Source organism: Leguminivora glycinivorella, chromosome 7, assembly GCF_023078275.1.
Source record: "Leguminivora glycinivorella isolate SPB_JAAS2020 chromosome 7, LegGlyc_1.1, whole genome shotgun sequence".
Classification (NCBI taxonomy): Eukaryota; Metazoa; Arthropoda; class Insecta; order Lepidoptera; family Tortricidae; genus Leguminivora; species Leguminivora glycinivorella.
This window is the reverse complement of record NC_062977.1, coordinates 11,861,205-11,878,617: the sequence shown is the minus strand read 5'-3', so window position 1 is coordinate 11,878,617 and position 17,413 is coordinate 11,861,205. Positions and strand designations below refer to the sequence as shown.

The 17,413-nt window shown below is 40.1% G+C and overlaps 1 protein-coding gene across 1 annotated transcript in view; it reads left to right on the top strand.

The window, feature by feature from the left end:
* The window catches only part of LOC125227790, a 141,226-nt gene that overhangs the window by 74,729 nt on the left and 49,084 nt on the right, over positions 1-17,413 (top strand). The window contains 17 exon segments of the mRNA XM_048132131.1: positions 2,278-2,610; positions 2,824-3,123; positions 3,318-3,641; positions 4,121-5,056; positions 5,822-6,751; positions 7,081-7,395; positions 7,522-7,830; positions 7,956-8,273; positions 9,155-9,475; positions 9,566-9,880; positions 12,855-13,181; positions 13,431-13,739; positions 14,019-14,321; positions 14,476-15,114; positions 15,199-15,510; positions 15,602-15,937; positions 16,337-16,945. Of these exon segments, the coding sequence (XP_047988088.1) occupies positions 2,278-2,610; positions 2,824-3,123; positions 3,318-3,641; positions 4,121-5,056; positions 5,822-6,751; positions 7,081-7,395; positions 7,522-7,830; positions 7,956-8,273; positions 9,155-9,475; positions 9,566-9,880; positions 12,855-13,181; positions 13,431-13,739; positions 14,019-14,321; positions 14,476-15,114; positions 15,199-15,510; positions 15,602-15,937; positions 16,337-16,945 (7,236 nt within the window).

The following is a 17,413-nucleotide window of genomic DNA, read 5'->3' as shown; positions in this document are numbered from 1 at the left end:
TTTCATGGGTACTGATCTCAATATTAATGATCAATTTGGAAACTGACATTGCTGACTGTCACTTTGACATAAAAGTCGTTATGGGTGTCGTCAAATAGGTTTCCAGGGGTACTGTGCAATGTCAGGTTCCAAATCGGTCATAACTTTTTAAATCATTTCATTAATTTTGGAATCAGTACCCCTAAAAACTATTTGACTACACCCATGATTCCTTTTGTGTCAAAATGACAATTAGCACTGTGAGATTCCAAAATAGTCGTTAATTTTGGAATCAGCACCCCCGGAAACCTTTTTGACGACACCCATGACGACTTTTGTGTCAAAGTGACAGTCAGCAATGTCAAGATTCCAAATCGGTCATTAATTTTCAAATCAGCACCTCCGGAAACCTATTTGACGACACCCATGATGACTTTTGTGTCAAAGTGACAGTCAGCAATGTTAGATTCCACATTAGTCATTATTTTTGGAATCAGCACCCCTAAAACCTATTTTACGACACCCATGATGACTTTTGTGTCAAAGTGGCAGTCAGCAATGTTAGATTTCACATTGGTCATTATTTTTGGAATCAGCACCCCTAAAACCAATTTTACGACACCCATGACGACTTTTGTGTCAAAGTGACAGTCAGCAATGTCAGATTCCACATTGTTCATTAATTTTGGAATCAGCACCCCGCAAACCTATTTGACGACACCCATGACGACTTTTGTGTCAAAGTGACAGTCAGCAATGTTAGATTCCACATTGGTCATTAATTTTGGAATCAGCACCCCTAAAACCAATTTTACGACACCCATGACGACTTTTGTGTCAAAGTGACAGTCAGCAATGTCAGATTCCACATTGTTCATTAATTTTGGAATCAGCACCCCTAAAACCTATTTTACGACACCCATGACGACTTTTGTGTCAAAGTGACAGTCAGCAATGTCAGATTCCACATTGTTCATTAATTTTGGAATCAGCACCCCCGCAAACCTATTTGACGATACCCATGACGACTTTTGTGTCAAAGTGACAGTCAGCAATGTCAGATTCCACATTGGTCATTAATTTTGGAATCAGCACCCCTAAAACCTATTTTACGACACCCATGACGACTTTTGTGTCAAAGTGACAGTCAGCAATGTCAGATTCCACATTGTTCATTAATTTTGGAATCAGCACCCCGCAAACCTATTTGACGACACCCATGACGACTTTTGTGTCAAAGTGACAGTCAGCAATGTCAGATTCCACATTGGTCATTAATTTTGGAATCAGCACCCCCTAAAACCTATTTTACGACACCCATGATGACTTTTGTGTCAAAGTGACAGTCAGCAATGTCAGATTCCAAATCGGTCATTAATTTTTAAATCAGCACACCCGAAAACCTATACTCGTGGTATATGCACTTGAAATGTGAAAGTGAAAATGCTAGAATGACATGTAAACCACGAAGTTGTATAGTCATATTGTTCATTGGTATTGGTGACCACCATCTGGCTCCATCATCAGACCCTGAGCACCACCTTGAAGTAATTAGAATTGTATTTGTCTTATTTTATCATCATATTAATATATACTTTACTCTAATACTTATCATACAACAAAAGCAAATATTTGGGATGGGATCTACTTTTATAATTATTACTTTAATTTTTTAAATAAATTTTAACATAATTGATATTATTTCGCGCTATATTCTCGTATTTTCGTACAAAATAATGTTTATTAGAAACCAAAAGTTTATATCGAGATAGTAGATTGTGGTTGTTATCAAAATTCCATAGAAAGGATCAAGATTGTTTTGTCCATTATTGTAGTGCGAGCGAGTGATAAGACGTGCTAGAAAGGGTCGGCATATTGGGCTCGCGCGGCGGGTAAAATACCTAATTTCGCCCGACGCCGAAATGTTATAACGCTCTTAAATAGAGTGTCCAACGGTTATATATGGTAGGCGTGTTCAGTGGATACACGTAAAACTCAACATCATAGTGTAATAATGGGAAAAATGGATTAGTTACAATTGCCTCCCAGTCGAGATTTGCCCCACTGTACCTTACTAATATTATAAATAGGAAAGTGTGTGTGTCTGTTTGTTTGTCTGTCTTTCACGGCAAAACGGAGCGACGTATTGACGTCATTTTTTAAGTGGAAATAGTTGAAGGGATGGAGAGTGACATAGGCTTCTTTTTATCTCTTTCTAACGCGAGCGAAGCCGCGGGCAAAAGCTAGTTATTAAATATTAACTGCGAAGGGTCATATCTAAGTTGAATGTAATTTTAGCTACCGAGATGACTCCAACGTCGAGTCCCTGCACACCCTCACCTTGCGGACCCAACGCGGAATGTCGGGAACACAACGGAGCTGGTGCTTGCGTCTGCTCGTCAGGGTATGACGGAGATCCATATAGCCCGAGTGGCTGCAGAAGAGAATGTGAGATCAATGATGACTGTGCGCCACAGCTAGCATGCACACGGTTTAAATGCATAGACCCTTGCCCTGGAACTTGCGGCCAAATGGCCCAGTGCTTGGTTGAAAACCACGTTCCAATCTGTACTTGTCCAAAAGGCTTCTCTGGAGATCCGTTTTACCAGTGTAAAGAGTTGACATATACTCGTAAGTATATTCTTCAAATAATAAACTTGCAAGATTTGAGAAACTTCACTTATAAACTTTTAGTATAGAGTATTATTAAATTAAATTTGACTAACGTTTATCTTCATACCTACTCTTAAGATTGTCAGGAGGCTTTCCTATATCTTTATAGGAAAGCCTCCTGACAATCTTAAGAGTTATTACAAATTACAAACGTCGCTTTACTTATTACAGCACCTCCAACACAAAATCCTTGCGAGCCGTCACCTTGTGGACCTAACAGTCAATGTAGACAAGTCAATATGCAAGCAGTATGTTCATGTCTCCCAAGCTACGTGGGATCACCCCCTTCATGCAAGCCGGAGTGTGTTGTGAATAGTGAATGTGATACTTCTAAAGCTTGCATCAACCAGAAGTGTGATGATCCTTGTCCTAATACTTGCGGATTAAGAGCCCATTGTCAAGTTAAAAATCACAATCCTATTTGCACGTGTCCTGCAGGAATGACTGGAGATCCATTTACACAATGCTATAGTGAGTATCAGTAAATTTATTCTCAATAGTAAGATTTTGATTACTGAATGTCACAACTCACAACCCTATTTACAAAAAATATATCAAAGTTTAGTATAGTACATTTAAATTAAACCACGTTGATTTACAAAATGTATTAAATAAATTGAAACGGACTAATTTATGTATACCCTAAATTTATTAATGTGTTTTAGAAATCGTTTCGACCACCGAGCGCCCACCGTCTTGTACCCCTTCACCTTGTGGACCTCATTCCCGCTGCCAATTGCTAGCTAGTGGACCAGCCTGTTCGTGCTTACCCGGATACGTTGGGTCACCACCGAATTGCCGGCCTGAATGTACCATTAATTCTGAATGTCCAGCCGAACTAGCTTGCGTGCGACAAAAGTGTGAAGACCCATGTCCGGGGTCTTGCGGGGTAGATGCAAACTGTCATGTTCTAAATCATGTAGCGGTGTGTGTTTGCAATGATAGATTTACAGGCGATCCCTTCTCAAGATGTCTGCCAATTCTCGAAGGTTTGTAGTCTTATGACTGTAAAATATTTTTCCTTTAATACCAGCGGGTAAAAACGCATTTTATCCACTAGTGGGTAAAGTAATTTGACCTTGAATAAAGTCAAATTAACTGCTTTAAAATTGATAAAAGTAGGTGAATCTAGTAATAAAGATGATTTACCACCTGTGGAACTACTGGAAGCAGTGATAAACGCATTATTTGCGTTGTAGTTTCCTCGCTATAGTGAGGGGAAAAGTTTTGTGTTACACTCGGGTGCAAATGTATTTTACTTCTCATGTGTTAAAAAACTCGCAAGTTCAGGATTCTATTCTCGAACCACTCGCTTCGCTCGTGGTTCAACTATAGAATCCTTTCACTTGCTCTTTTTCAATTCCACACTCGGTGTTAAAATACAACTTTGCCCCCTTGTATAACAAATAACTATAACTCATTGTACCTAATTACGGTTGGTCCCTAAAAATAGTAAATTGTTTTTCAGATCCTACAACCCCTACACCATTAGATCCATGTAACCCTTCGCCTTGTGGTCCAAATGCTCAGTGTAATAATGGTTTTTGCACATGTTTACTAGAATACAGTGGCAATCCTTACGAATCATGTAGACCAGAATGTACCGGTAGTCAAGAATGTCCAAGAGATAAGGCCTGCTTCAGAAATAAATGCAGAGATCCATGCCCAGGAGTGTGTGGTCAAAATGCGAAATGTGACGTTATTAATCATATTCCGTCATGCTCTTGTATAGCTGACTATACCGGCAATCCATTTACACAATGTCGTCCAGTTGAAATTATTACAGATAAAAAAGATCCGTGCCATCCGTCTCAATGTGGACCTAATAGCATTTGTCGGAATGTAGATAATACAGCTGTCTGCGCTTGTATCGAAGGATTCCAAGGATCTCCGCCGTCATGTCGACCGGAATGCATTATTAGCTCAGAGTGCGCATCTACTAAAGCTTGCGTTAATCAAAAATGCATAAATCCTTGTATTAATTCTTGTGGCCATGCCGCCAGGTGTGAGGTCATAAATCATAGCCCAATATGCAGTTGTAATCCTGGTCAAACTGGGGATCCATTTAAGGGCTGCTACGAAATTATAATTCCGCCATCTGATCAAATTGATGTTTGCCATCCTTCACCGTGTGGACCAAATGCTTTGTGTATGGATAGAAATGGAAAACCAAATTGTAAATGTATTGATAATTATATCGGACAGCCACCAAATTGCAGGCCAGAATGTGTTATCAATCCGGACTGTCCTTCGAACCAAGCCTGTGTTCGTAATAAGTGCATAGATCCGTGCCCAGGGTCCTGTGGAGTAAATGCTGAGTGTAATGTTGTCAGCCACACTGTTTCATGCAGTTGTAAAGAGAAATTTACTGGCAACCCTTTCCTACAATGTGTTCCCGAAAAAGGTTAGTATAGTAAATTTTTAACAAACAGAAACGTCTGCTAACGAATCTCCACGTTTTTATATTAAAGGAAAAAAATATGTTTCCGGCGGGACTTGAACGCGCATCATCTGCTATCCGTTCATAGCTCTAATATCAATTGAGCCCTGTCGAAACCTCGCAAATATTTCCATTCCTTTCCTTATAGTACTGTACACACGCCTTGGATACGATAGTATAGCGACATTAGCGACATTTACTGACAACTGATATCTTGTGAAGGCAGTGGAGACGCTAAGTTAATTTTTAATAAGCAGAATCGTCTGCTGGCAAATCTTCACCCCTTTATATTATTATTTTGAGTACAGATGGTGTTTTTTTACGCACTATTGCGAGAAGTGTGTCATTTCTTGTCAGGTCGAAACTTCGGAGGGCCATCTGTACTGAAAAACGTCGTACGATACACGTGCAAAAAGGAAATTAGTAACTCGTTTAAGTTTTTTTATACAGCGAGCCCGAAATAATTTTTTTTTTTAAAGTTGGCGTGTTAGAGGAGCGTTAAACAAATCATCGTTAAATAGATTGTGGTTTTAGTTAATGTATGCTATAATCTGGCCAATATCTGCTCTCGCTATATAATTTTCTATGGCTTAATTTCACATGACACAATATACAACCTGTTGAACGATTTGTTGAATCCTCCACCAACCAAGGGCTCAACATAAATATATATATCTTGTGCTGTAGTAGGTACTCGGGGCATTGATTAAAATGTAAATTTAATTTTAGAAACTGAACGTCAGCCGTGCGATCCTTCACCATGCGGGGCTAATGCAGTATGTACCCAGCGAGATGGCGCTGGAGCTTGCTCATGCTTAGAGGGTTATTTTGGCAATCCATACGAAGGATGTCGTCCAGAATGCGTCCTCAGTTCAGATTGTTCAGCGGATAAGGCGTGTATTCGAAATAAATGTGCAGACCCTTGTCCCGGAATTTGTGGTACTAATGCTGAATGCAGTGTCATAAACCACGTTCCCTCTTGTGCGTGTGTTAAGGGCTATTCGGGGAATCCATTTGAACAATGTGCAAAGACTGAAGAAGGCCCAATTAGACCATGCCAGCCATCACCGTGCGGTCCCAACAGTATTTGTAGAGAAAACGGTGGTCTAGCTTCTTGCGAATGTCTTCCTGATTATAGGGGTGCACCACCAGATTGTCGACCTGAATGCACAGTAAGCAGTGAATGTCCATCAGATCGTGCATGTCATAAGTTAAAATGTGCTGATCCATGCCGAGGCACTTGCGGTCTAGGTGCACACTGTCAAGTCATCAATCACAGTCCTTTATGCAGCTGTCCAGCAGGAACTACCGGAGACGCATTCATTAGATGTGTAGAACCCATTGAAAACCAACCAGCCCCACCAACACAACCATGTTATCCAAATCCATGTGGGCCTTATAGTGAATGTCGTGTAGTCAATGGCAACCCATCCTGCTCCTGTTTACAAGGATATATAGGCGGACCACCTAATTGCCGACCGGAATGTCTAGTTAATACTGACTGCCCTTCACATCAGGCATGCATAGCTGAAAAGTGCACTAATCCATGTGATGGTTCTTGTGGATATAGAGCCGAATGCAGAGTTCACGATCACATACCAATATGTAGTTGCCCAACTGGCTTTTCTGGAGATCCATTTATACAGTGCTCTGAATTTGGTGAGTTTTAATTATATATACGGCCTTGAATAAAAGTTTATCATATGAATATGTACCGTAAGTACATAAATGCCAGATTCACTTAACTCTTATTCAGGCATAGCACACCTAGCGACTACAAACGTAAAGGAATTATAACCTCAGATTAGTCTAATCTCAGATGTTGATATTCAATTGGGCTTTTGAAAAAAAAATTGAATATATTAGTTTATTAATTAATTTGAATATTCTGCATTTTTTGGGAAATACTTGTAATTTCGTGCAGCTTGAAAATGGAATAATGGAATAATAATATTAACGATATTCCTTCATATAAATTATCTTTCCAGTTGCTCCCACTCCTGCACCGGATCTTTGCAATCCATCTCCCTGCGGAACCAATGCTATTTGTGACGCCGGTATATGTATGTGTACAACTGGATATTTTGGAGATCCTTACGTAGGATGTCGATTGGAATGTAGCACAAACGGTGAATGTTCTCCTACACGTACATGTCAGGGAGGCAAATGCGTAGATCCATGCCCTGGAGCTTGTGGAACTCGCGCTGTTTGTTCTGTCAATAATCACATTCCATCTTGTTCATGCCCACCCGGTACATCCGGAGATCCGTTTTCATTTTGTGCAGAAACGCGTCAACCACCAGGTAAATATAAGTAAAATAATAATAATATTATAAGAAACATAAATATATATTTTACTTATTACTGTTATAAGCATTCTTAATGTAACAAATGGTATATTATTATGACCTCTCAATCTTTACTTTTAGGGCCTCCTCAATCACCATGTTCGCCATCCCCTTGTGGTCCATATAGCGAATGCAGTGTTAGTAGTAATGGGGCTGCTGCATGTTCGTGCCGTCCCGGACACGTGGGCTCACCACCATCTTGTCGGCCCGAATGCCTCGTGAGTGCCGAGTGTAAGCTGCAGTTGGCTTGTATTGACCGTAGATGTCGCGATCCTTGCGAAGGCGCTTGTGGACGTGGTGCTCGGTGTCAAGTCGTAGCACATTCACCAATTTGCACTTGCCACGATGGGTTAACTGGCGATCCGTTTACATACTGCTATCCTGCGCCAGGTATTATTACATTTATTGCACCTCTATACTTATATATTGAGTTATCATGTAACGTACATGTACAATTGTAGTTATATGGAGAATGAAAAGAGCTTGTTTTCCTAATTTTAAATTTATTATTTTAGTGAGTGTACCACCGGAAGACCCAGAGCCATGTCAACCGTCGCCTTGTGGTCCAAATTCAATATGCATAAAATCAGGAGAAACACCGGCTTGCAGTTGCCAACCAGGATTCATTGGGACTCCACCAAATTGCCGACCTGAATGTACAATCAGTGCCGAATGTCCAGCGGCTCTGGCTTGTGTGAATCAAAGATGCAAGGATCCATGCGTGCAAGCATGTGGCCCAAGAGCCGTTTGCTCAGTAGTAGACCACCGAGCTTCCTGCGTCTGCGAACCTGGCCTCGAAGGAGACCCATTCCAGGGATGTACACCGCCACGGGGTAAGAAAACATTTTGTACTCGAGTACTTACTTTCCGATGAATATCATTATTTTACAGAACTCCTCTTTAATGTTAATAATGTTATATGCCCACGTCATGTTGTGTTCATAATATTTTTAACTAGATGAGCGATAACAAAAATTCGTTACTCAAATTGAAAATCGATTTTGTAAACTGCTATTTACGAGTACAGCTGTATTATATAATTTTGGGGTTTTATATGATTATAAGGTAAAATTAGTTGTTTACGTGGTGATTAAATTATTGTTCGGCCTAAAACGTTTAGATGCAAAACGCATGTAACCCCCTGCTTTGCAAAGCGTGATAATTCATGCTTGGAAAATTGTGCTTTCTTTAAAGTGTTTAGAAAATTGTCACGCCTCACACGGTCTAGGTACTAATGTAAAAAGCTATAGTTTGGTATAGATGATTTGACTTCAGGACTGAGTGTTGACCATGCCCATCGCTTGGTTCATAAGCAAATTTATCAATACTGTAACTATAGATTCGCTTAAAATTCATAATATATCATCGGAGCAGGAACGCGAAGTCGAAAACGTTAATCATTGGATTTCAAACAGCTTCCAGAAGGGACGTAACATTTCGATGTAACTATTATGTTTAGGATATTAATAATGCCTTTGCTTGAGAACGGAGCACGCGGAGATAACCTAGCACTTACAGTAAGCTTGGGCCGTTGCCGTGACGGCCGCTTTTGGATGGTGCCGCTAGAGATAGTGCCGCCAACGCCGGACTAAGGAGAACACTAAACGACGCCGAGCCCAGCAAGCTTCGACTAACGCTTCTGACAGAGGAAGAGCTTCTACGGTATCTGGCTGTATTTTGGTAAGTGAATTCATGAGCTTATAATAATTTTCAGCTTCTCCTATGAATGAATATCTCAATCCTTGTGAACCTTCCCCTTGTGGGGCGAACGCTCAGTGCAAGGTACAAGGAAATGCGGGATCTTGTACGTGCCTAAATGATTACACCGGAGATCCATATCAAGGGTGCAGACCTGAATGCGTAGCCGACTCTGATTGCCCTTTAACGTCGGCCTGTAACAAAAATAAATGCACTGACCCATGTCCTGGAGTGTGTGGATATAACTCGGAATGTTATGTAACAAATCATAAACCCGTATGCCAATGTAACGTTGGTTATACAGGAAACCCATTTTCAATGTGTTCTCTGATACCGAGTAAGTATTTATATCGATATGTTAAATAATGTACGACACGAATCGTCTGTGATGGATTCATCTTTTATTCAATAATAACCATGCTTACAGATCGCGACATAGAAACATTAAACAAATGCAGTCCGTCTCCTTGCGGCGCTAATGCAATTTGTAAAGAAATTAATGGACAACCAGTTTGCTCATGTTTAACAAACTATATAGGAAGTCCTCCGAACTGTAAACCCGAATGTGTTGTGAATTCGGAATGTAAAACAAACAGAGCATGTATTAATCAAAGATGTGTGAATCCTTGCCCTAAGCCCTGTGGGCAAAATACAGATTGCAAAGTAATAAATCACAGTCCAGTATGTTCATGTCGTCCTGGATACTCAGGAAATCCGTTCATGGCATGTGCAGCTGTTTCATGTAAGTAAAAAATGCCAGGTGAAACCCTTTTTTTACCCCGTTATCTAGGTGCTCGCGACAAAATTACGTTTAATCAAAAATGGTCAGCAAAGTAGACTTTGCAGTTGATTCGACCTTAGACTCGATTTCGGGACGGTAGCATATAAATTCCATTATTTGTCGAGTCACAAACTTTTTAAACTATTAAAATAGCCATATCAAATGAAGGCATTGGTCCTTTAAACAGCTTAACAGATGATTAAGTAGTACTTAGGTAGGACTAGGTATTTGTTTTTTGTGCCTCAAATATAGACGGTCAAGAAAGATCTTGTCACTAAAAAAAGGCGGCTTCAAAAATTTAGGACTCACCTTCATAAAGCGCGTGCCTTCCTAAACATTGATGGAGCATTAACACTTCAAAATTGATTGGGCGAACGTTTATCGTCACACAGAAAATTTGAATTTCGCACTTTTTTTAGTGATAAGATTTATTGCTTCACCGTCTATAGTTTGGCGTATTTTAGACTGAAAAGCAGACCTGCACGGGAAGCATGGTCGCGCGATAGACGATAAAATAGCAGGCCGTCCCTATCGCACTATTTGTAAGTGCGTGCTGGCCTGCGGTTGATGCGGGTGCGAGTCCCGCTGAAGGCGTAATTTTATTTTTTAAGAGGCCTTACGGCTTAGATAAATACTTCAACTCAAATTATGAAGAAAGTATAGGTAATTTAAACTGACTGTTGATTATATACACATAGTACTTTGATCTTAATTTGAGCAAGCAAAAGAGTCAAAACTTGAATTTATTGCGCATATATGTACGTGGAGAAATAGTATTTTATACAATCGTGATATAATACAAAGCTTTTCAGTCGAGTACCATGCTGAGTGGCCTATTGTACGGTACGAGAGTGAAAAGCTTAATTATATCACTATTGTATACAATACAAATTAATAGAAAAGTCCAACGAGTTCAACGTGCCTCTATATCTTGCTTTTGTAGACTATAGCAAAGCTTTTGACAGCATCAAACACTCCGCTATAATTTCCGCCATGCACAACCAAGGTATAGATCCAAGGTACGTTGAACTTGTTGGAACGATTTATAATAATAGCACGGCAGCCATTAAATTGCACGCACCTGGTCCTATTTTTCAAATAGAGAAAGACGTTAAACAAGGTGACCCGCTGTCTCCTAAACTGTTCCCCAGTTGCTTGGAGGAGATTTTTGAAAAGCTGGCGGTCTCTTGGGAGGGTTCGGGCATTGTTGTCGGTAATAAACGGTTAACTAACCTGCGTTTTGCCGATGACATTGTCCTCTTTTCCCATACAGCATCCCAATTGCAACACATGCTCCAAGATCTCAGCACAGCGAGCCTTGAAGTTGGACTCACAATGAACAGAGCAAAAACTAAGTTAATGACCAATCGGGCAAAACATGGGGTCACGGTATATAGATGGGCAGGATATAGGCCAGATAGCTTCCTTCGAAAACAGGCAAATCATAGAAGTCAATAGACGTATTGATAACGCCTGGAAGAGCTTCTGGTCCATGAAGGCGCTAATGAAGGGTAACCTTCCTCTGTGTCTCAAGCGCAAACTCATCGACATGTGTATCCTGCCTATCCTAACCTATGGCGCTCAAACGTGGTCACTAACAGAAGCTCTAAAGTCCAAACTCAAGGTTTGCCAGCGAGCGATGGAGCGCAGTATACTGGGTGTTCGCAGAACTGATCGAATCAGAAACACGGAACTGCGCTCCAGAACTCGAGTTGCAGATGTAGGTGTCAAGACCGCTACGCTTAAGTGGAACTGGGCTGGACATGTCTGCCGCATGCACCCTGAACGGTGGGCCAAAATGGTTACCGAGTGGGACCCACGGAACACCGTGGAGGGTGCAGGCCAGGGTTCAGGCAGACCGAAAAAAAAAAGAGATGGCGGGACGACTTGAACGCATTTTATCCAAGCTGGCAAAATTACGCACATGACAGGGTTGAGTGGAAGAAGCGAGGGGAGGCCTTTGCCCAGCAGTGGGACACTACAGTAGGCTAATAAATAAAAATATTGTATACAATACTTTTTCTATGAGTCATCATTTTCATCATCAATGGACAAAAAATATCATCATTCAAGTTAAAATTAATGTTAATAGCGTCGTTCACCGTTGTATCAACGTCGAATTACCTGGCAACCAGTTGTTTTTAATAACCGTCTCTGATTGGTCGATAACACGATAGATTAAAAAAATGTCTTTCAGATGCAGCAAAATTTGCCAGGTATCGCAAATTAATATAGAGCTTGTATATATGCTACTAACTAAAGTGAAGTGTAATGAAATATTATAGTTGACTAAGTGTCAAAGACTATCCAACACTGAAAAGTCAGCACGTATAGTTTAGTCTGTGGTGTCCTAATTGACAGATTAAAGTCGACGAGTAGAAAATAGTATTTTATACAATCGTGATATAATACAAAGCTTTTCAGTCGAGTACCATGTTTAGGCCACGAAGCTAGCTTCGTGGCCTAATAGTACGGTACGAGAGTGAAAAGCTTAATTATATCACTATTGTATACAATACTTTTTCTACGAGTCATCATCTTCATCATCAATGGACGGAAATATCATTATTCATGCAAGTTAAAATTAATGTTAATAGAGTCGTTCACCGTTGTATCAACATCGAATTACCTAGCAACCAATTGTTTGTAATAACCGTCTCTGATTGGCCGATAACGCGACAGATAAAAAAATATGTGTTTCAGATGCAGGAAAATTTGCCAGTTTTTTCTGTCAAAGTATATACTTACGTCAAAAAGTTACTTATTTTTGTTAAGTATATTTCTTACGGCATTTTTGAGAAAGACTATATCAAACGAATCCTCATCCGTCTACAAGTATCTACTCGTGCTTCCCATCTTCGAGGATATGGCACTATTTCTGTGATGGAAGATTTCTGACTTTCATAATATGACTTTGCCTAATATTTTTTCGCAGACAACCCTCCAAATAAGCCGCCAACAGACCCATGTATTCCGTCACCATGTGGTATTTATGCAGAATGCCGTAATATCAATGGTTTGCCTTCATGTTCTTGTTTGACTTCATATACGGGCTCACCACCATTCTGTAAGCCGGAATGTGTCATAAACTCTGATTGCCCCAGTGACAAGGCTTGTGTAGCTGAAAAGTGCCGAAATCCTTGCGAAGGTTCTTGTGGTCTTTATGCAGATTGTTTTGTTAACAATCATGTACCAGTATGTTTGTGTCCAGAAGGATATTCTGGAGATCCATTCAAACAGTGCACACTGAAACCAATTCAAGGTACCTTTAATTTTATTCAATATAATTATTACTAGAGTCATACCAAGATAAGATAACAGCGATTTTGATAGCCGTGCTTGTGCTAGGGTTAACTTGAAATCGTTATAGTTGCATAAAAGCTTGTAGTTGAATATAACTCATGAACCAGCTTGGCTGTTAAAATCGCTGCCAACTTGTGTGATCGTCTGATTATAATATATTTTCCTGTGATTAGTACTTTGTATTTTTAAGACGAAACATTGATTCCAGATGAAACTTCACCACATCCATTCAATCCTTGTGCTCCGAGCCCATGCGGTCCAAATACCTTATGCAACAATGGAATTTGTGCATGTGTAACAGGTTATCATGGGGATCCTAATTTAGGATGTCGTCCAGAATGTGTTTATAATACCGACTGTCTTTCTTCTAAGGCATGCCAAAACAATAAATGCGTTAATCCGTGTATCGGAACTTGCGGAACGAATGCAGTATGCGAAGTTCTTAACCATATACCAATGTGCACTTGCACGAAAGGTATGAGCGGAAACGCGTTCGTGGAATGTAGACCAACGCTAGGTAAATATTAAATACTACTTGAATACAGGTAACGGTTAAATGGGTTTACGTTTCGGAAAATTTGCCTCATTCCTTGTAACAAGCTGAACTTCGCCCATCGTGAAGGATATGATTTAATGATGTGTAACAGCTTCGGCCCGTCCAAAACGCAAATATAAAATAAATATATAAGAAGCTAAATTTTTCGTAATTTGAACTCCGTGAAAACAATCCAGTGTACCAATTAGAAAAAAAAACGCATTTTAAGCGTTTTCTTAAATGTTATTTATCATTTTACAGTCGCACCAGCAAATCCATGTAATCCATCGCCATGTGGACCTAACAGCCAATGTCGTCAATCAAACGGACAAGCGATATGTTCTTGCGTGCCTGGTTTTAGAGGAAGTCCACCAACTTGCAAACCAGAATGTGTAGTCAGCTCTGAATGTTCTCTGAAAGAGGCTTGCAACAATCATAAATGCGTTAGTCCATGCATAGGAGCTTGTGGAATTGCAGCAGTATGTGATGTTATCAATCACAATCCTATTTGCACATGCCCACCATCATTTACAGGCGACCCATTCGTGAGATGTACAGTTCGATGTGAGTATTGCTTCATTAAGCTTTCCAATGGTGTGTTAATGCGGTGATGATAAAGTACTTATACTGTATATACTTAATTAGTTGGCTGTTTGTAATGTAATTTTGTGAATTAAAAATGTCAGGTGTATCGTAACGAATACAATGCTTATTACAGTGGCAACCGAGGCTGAAGTTAATCCATGTGAACCATCACCTTGTGGACCTAATGCCATCTGCAAAATTACGGGAAACAGCTTTATATGCGCGTGTATGCCTGAATTCAAGGGTATTCCACCAAATTGCCGACCAGAATGTATCAGTAACAGCGAATGTGCTTACAATCTCGCATGCCAGAATCAAAAATGTGTGGATCCTTGCACCGGTAGTTGTGGTGTAAATGCAGAATGCCGGGTAGTGAGCCATGCACCCATGTGTATATGCCAAATTGGTTATATCGGTGATCCATTTTCATACTGTAGTCCGCAGGCAATACCAGAGATTACTGAAGTATTAACGCCATGTAGCCCGAGTCCATGTGGATCTAATGCCCGCTGCAGAGAGCAGAATGGCGTTGGTGCATGTCAGTGCTTAGATGGCTATTCTGGCAATCCATATGAGGGATGTAGGCCAGAGTGTGTTGTCAATTCAGATTGTCCACTCAACAGAGCCTGTTCTGGAAAGAAGTGTGTAGATCCCTGTCCGGGCACATGTGGATTGAATAGTTTCTGCCAAGTAACTAATCATATACCGATTTGTACTTGTCAACAAGGTTACACCGGGAACCCATTTAGCCATTGCACAATCGTCTTAGAATGTAAGTATGCACATATTAATGTATCACAACTTATTATTTAGGTTCTGGAGTATTCCGAAACTTAAGAAAATTTGACTGTTACAGCACCTCCATCTGAAATCTCTCCTTGTCATCCTTCACCATGCGGAGCCAACAGCCAATGTAAAGATATGAACAGACAAGCAGTTTGCTCCTGTTTACCAAACTTTGTTGGGTCACCGCCAAATTGTCGACCAGAATGTGTTGTTAGCTCCGAATGCCCGTCAAACATGGCATGCGTGAATCAAAGATGTTCCAACCCCTGTGTTTCCGCGTGTGGTGAAAATGCCAACTGCAATGTTATCAACCATAGTCCCATATGTGTATGCAAGCAAGGCTTGACAGGGAACCCGTTCACTAGATGTTATCCACTAATAGGTACGTGTTGTGTATAATTAAAGGCATGCTGCTAATGTCCTATGTTAAATTGATAGTTGTTTTAAAATTATAACGTACCTTTTATTTCCAGTATCACAACCACCGCTTCCACCTGCGAATCGCGATCCATGTCTGCCGTCACCCTGTGGCTTATATGCAGAGTGTCGTGTTATTGGAGGCGCTCCCTCCTGCGCATGTCAACCAACTTACACCGGAAATCCACCCAACTGTAGACCAGAATGCACAATAAACTCAGAGTGCCCAAGTAACCAAGCGTGCATTAATGAGAAATGTCGCGATCCTTGTCCGGGAGCTTGTGGCCTCAACGCTGAATGCACTGTATACAACCACATAGCTCAATGTGGTTGCTTGGAGCGATATTCGGGTGATCCATTTTCTCAATGCTTGCTATTACCAGAAAATGATGGTGAGTGATTTATATATTGATGTAATGCATGTAAAAAGTACTAAAGCGCATTTAAAATTATTCTCCTACAAAAAAAATAATAAGTAGACTCCCGACTATTTCAAAATATAGTTGTACTCAAGTTAATATATCGCTAGTAGCGACATCTTCCGAGTCATATAGGAGACTCTTTATCATATCAGGCATGAGTGCTCGAGATATGTCATACGAAAGTTTAACTTCTGTACGCCGGAATATTCAATATTTTATCGAGTTTGTGTGGTAGCTTACTGACAGTTTTCTATTTCCATACTATTATTATGTCGGCTGGTATGATGATATCAACCAACAAAACAATCCAGAAGTAAGCACAGAGCATGATTGCATTAAGTTATTTCATAAGTATTACTTTTTTTACAGATATATTTGAGGACAACCCATGTAACCCGTCGCCATGCGGGCCAAACGCAGACTGCGACAATGGCGTTTGCACATGTATAGCAAACTATCAAGGCGACCCATACTTTGGATGTAGACCTGCATGTCTTATGAGTAACGATTGTCCCCAAGACAAAGCCTGTGTAGAAAATAAATGCGTAGATCCTTGCGTTAACACTTGTGGCCGTAATGCAATATGCAATGTGTATAATCATATACCAATGTGCACATGTTTGCAAGGATTTTCTGGGAATGCTTTCTTAGAATGTAGACCTATGATTGCCGTTGACTTGGTAGAACCATGTAACCCTTCACCTTGTGGTCCCAACAGCCAATGTAGAAGTATAAATGGCCAAGCCATATGTTCATGCGTTCAGGGATACCAAGGAGCGCCACCAACTTGTAGACCTGAATGTGTTACTAGTGCAGAATGTAGCCTTAACCAAGCCTGTTCTAATCAGCGTTGCATTGATCCATGTAAAGGAACTTGCGGAATTTCAGCACAATGTCAAGTTATAAATCATAATCCTATCTGCACTTGCCCTTCTGGTTTAACAGGGGACCCATTTTCAAGATGTGTGATTCGAGAAGGTATGTCTAAAGTCTAGTTTCCCAATAATCTTGAACAAAGTGTGAATGTAATGAAAACACCAAATATGTACACATATTTAAAGTCACTTACGCATTTCATCACACCACACTTGACTTTTCATCACAATTGTATACTAAATGTGCTATTGCATTCAGGGGGTTATGAAATTTCTAGTACGGAATTATTAAACATTTTTAACTTTTTTACATATTCTTTTATATTGCAAGTGTGATGAAAAACATCTCGGGGCGTAAGATTATTGCAAACTCGAGTCTTACTTACTCTCGTTATCAATATTTAACTTCCGCCCCACGTTGCACAATGTGTTATTATTTTACTTTTTTTTTCGACGTTTTAAATAATAGGCTACTAGACTCATATCGAATTTGACACAATACATGTATGATTGTCTTCTGTAGTATTTGACATAAAAAACAATATTTATAGATTTTGGGTATTAAAAGTGT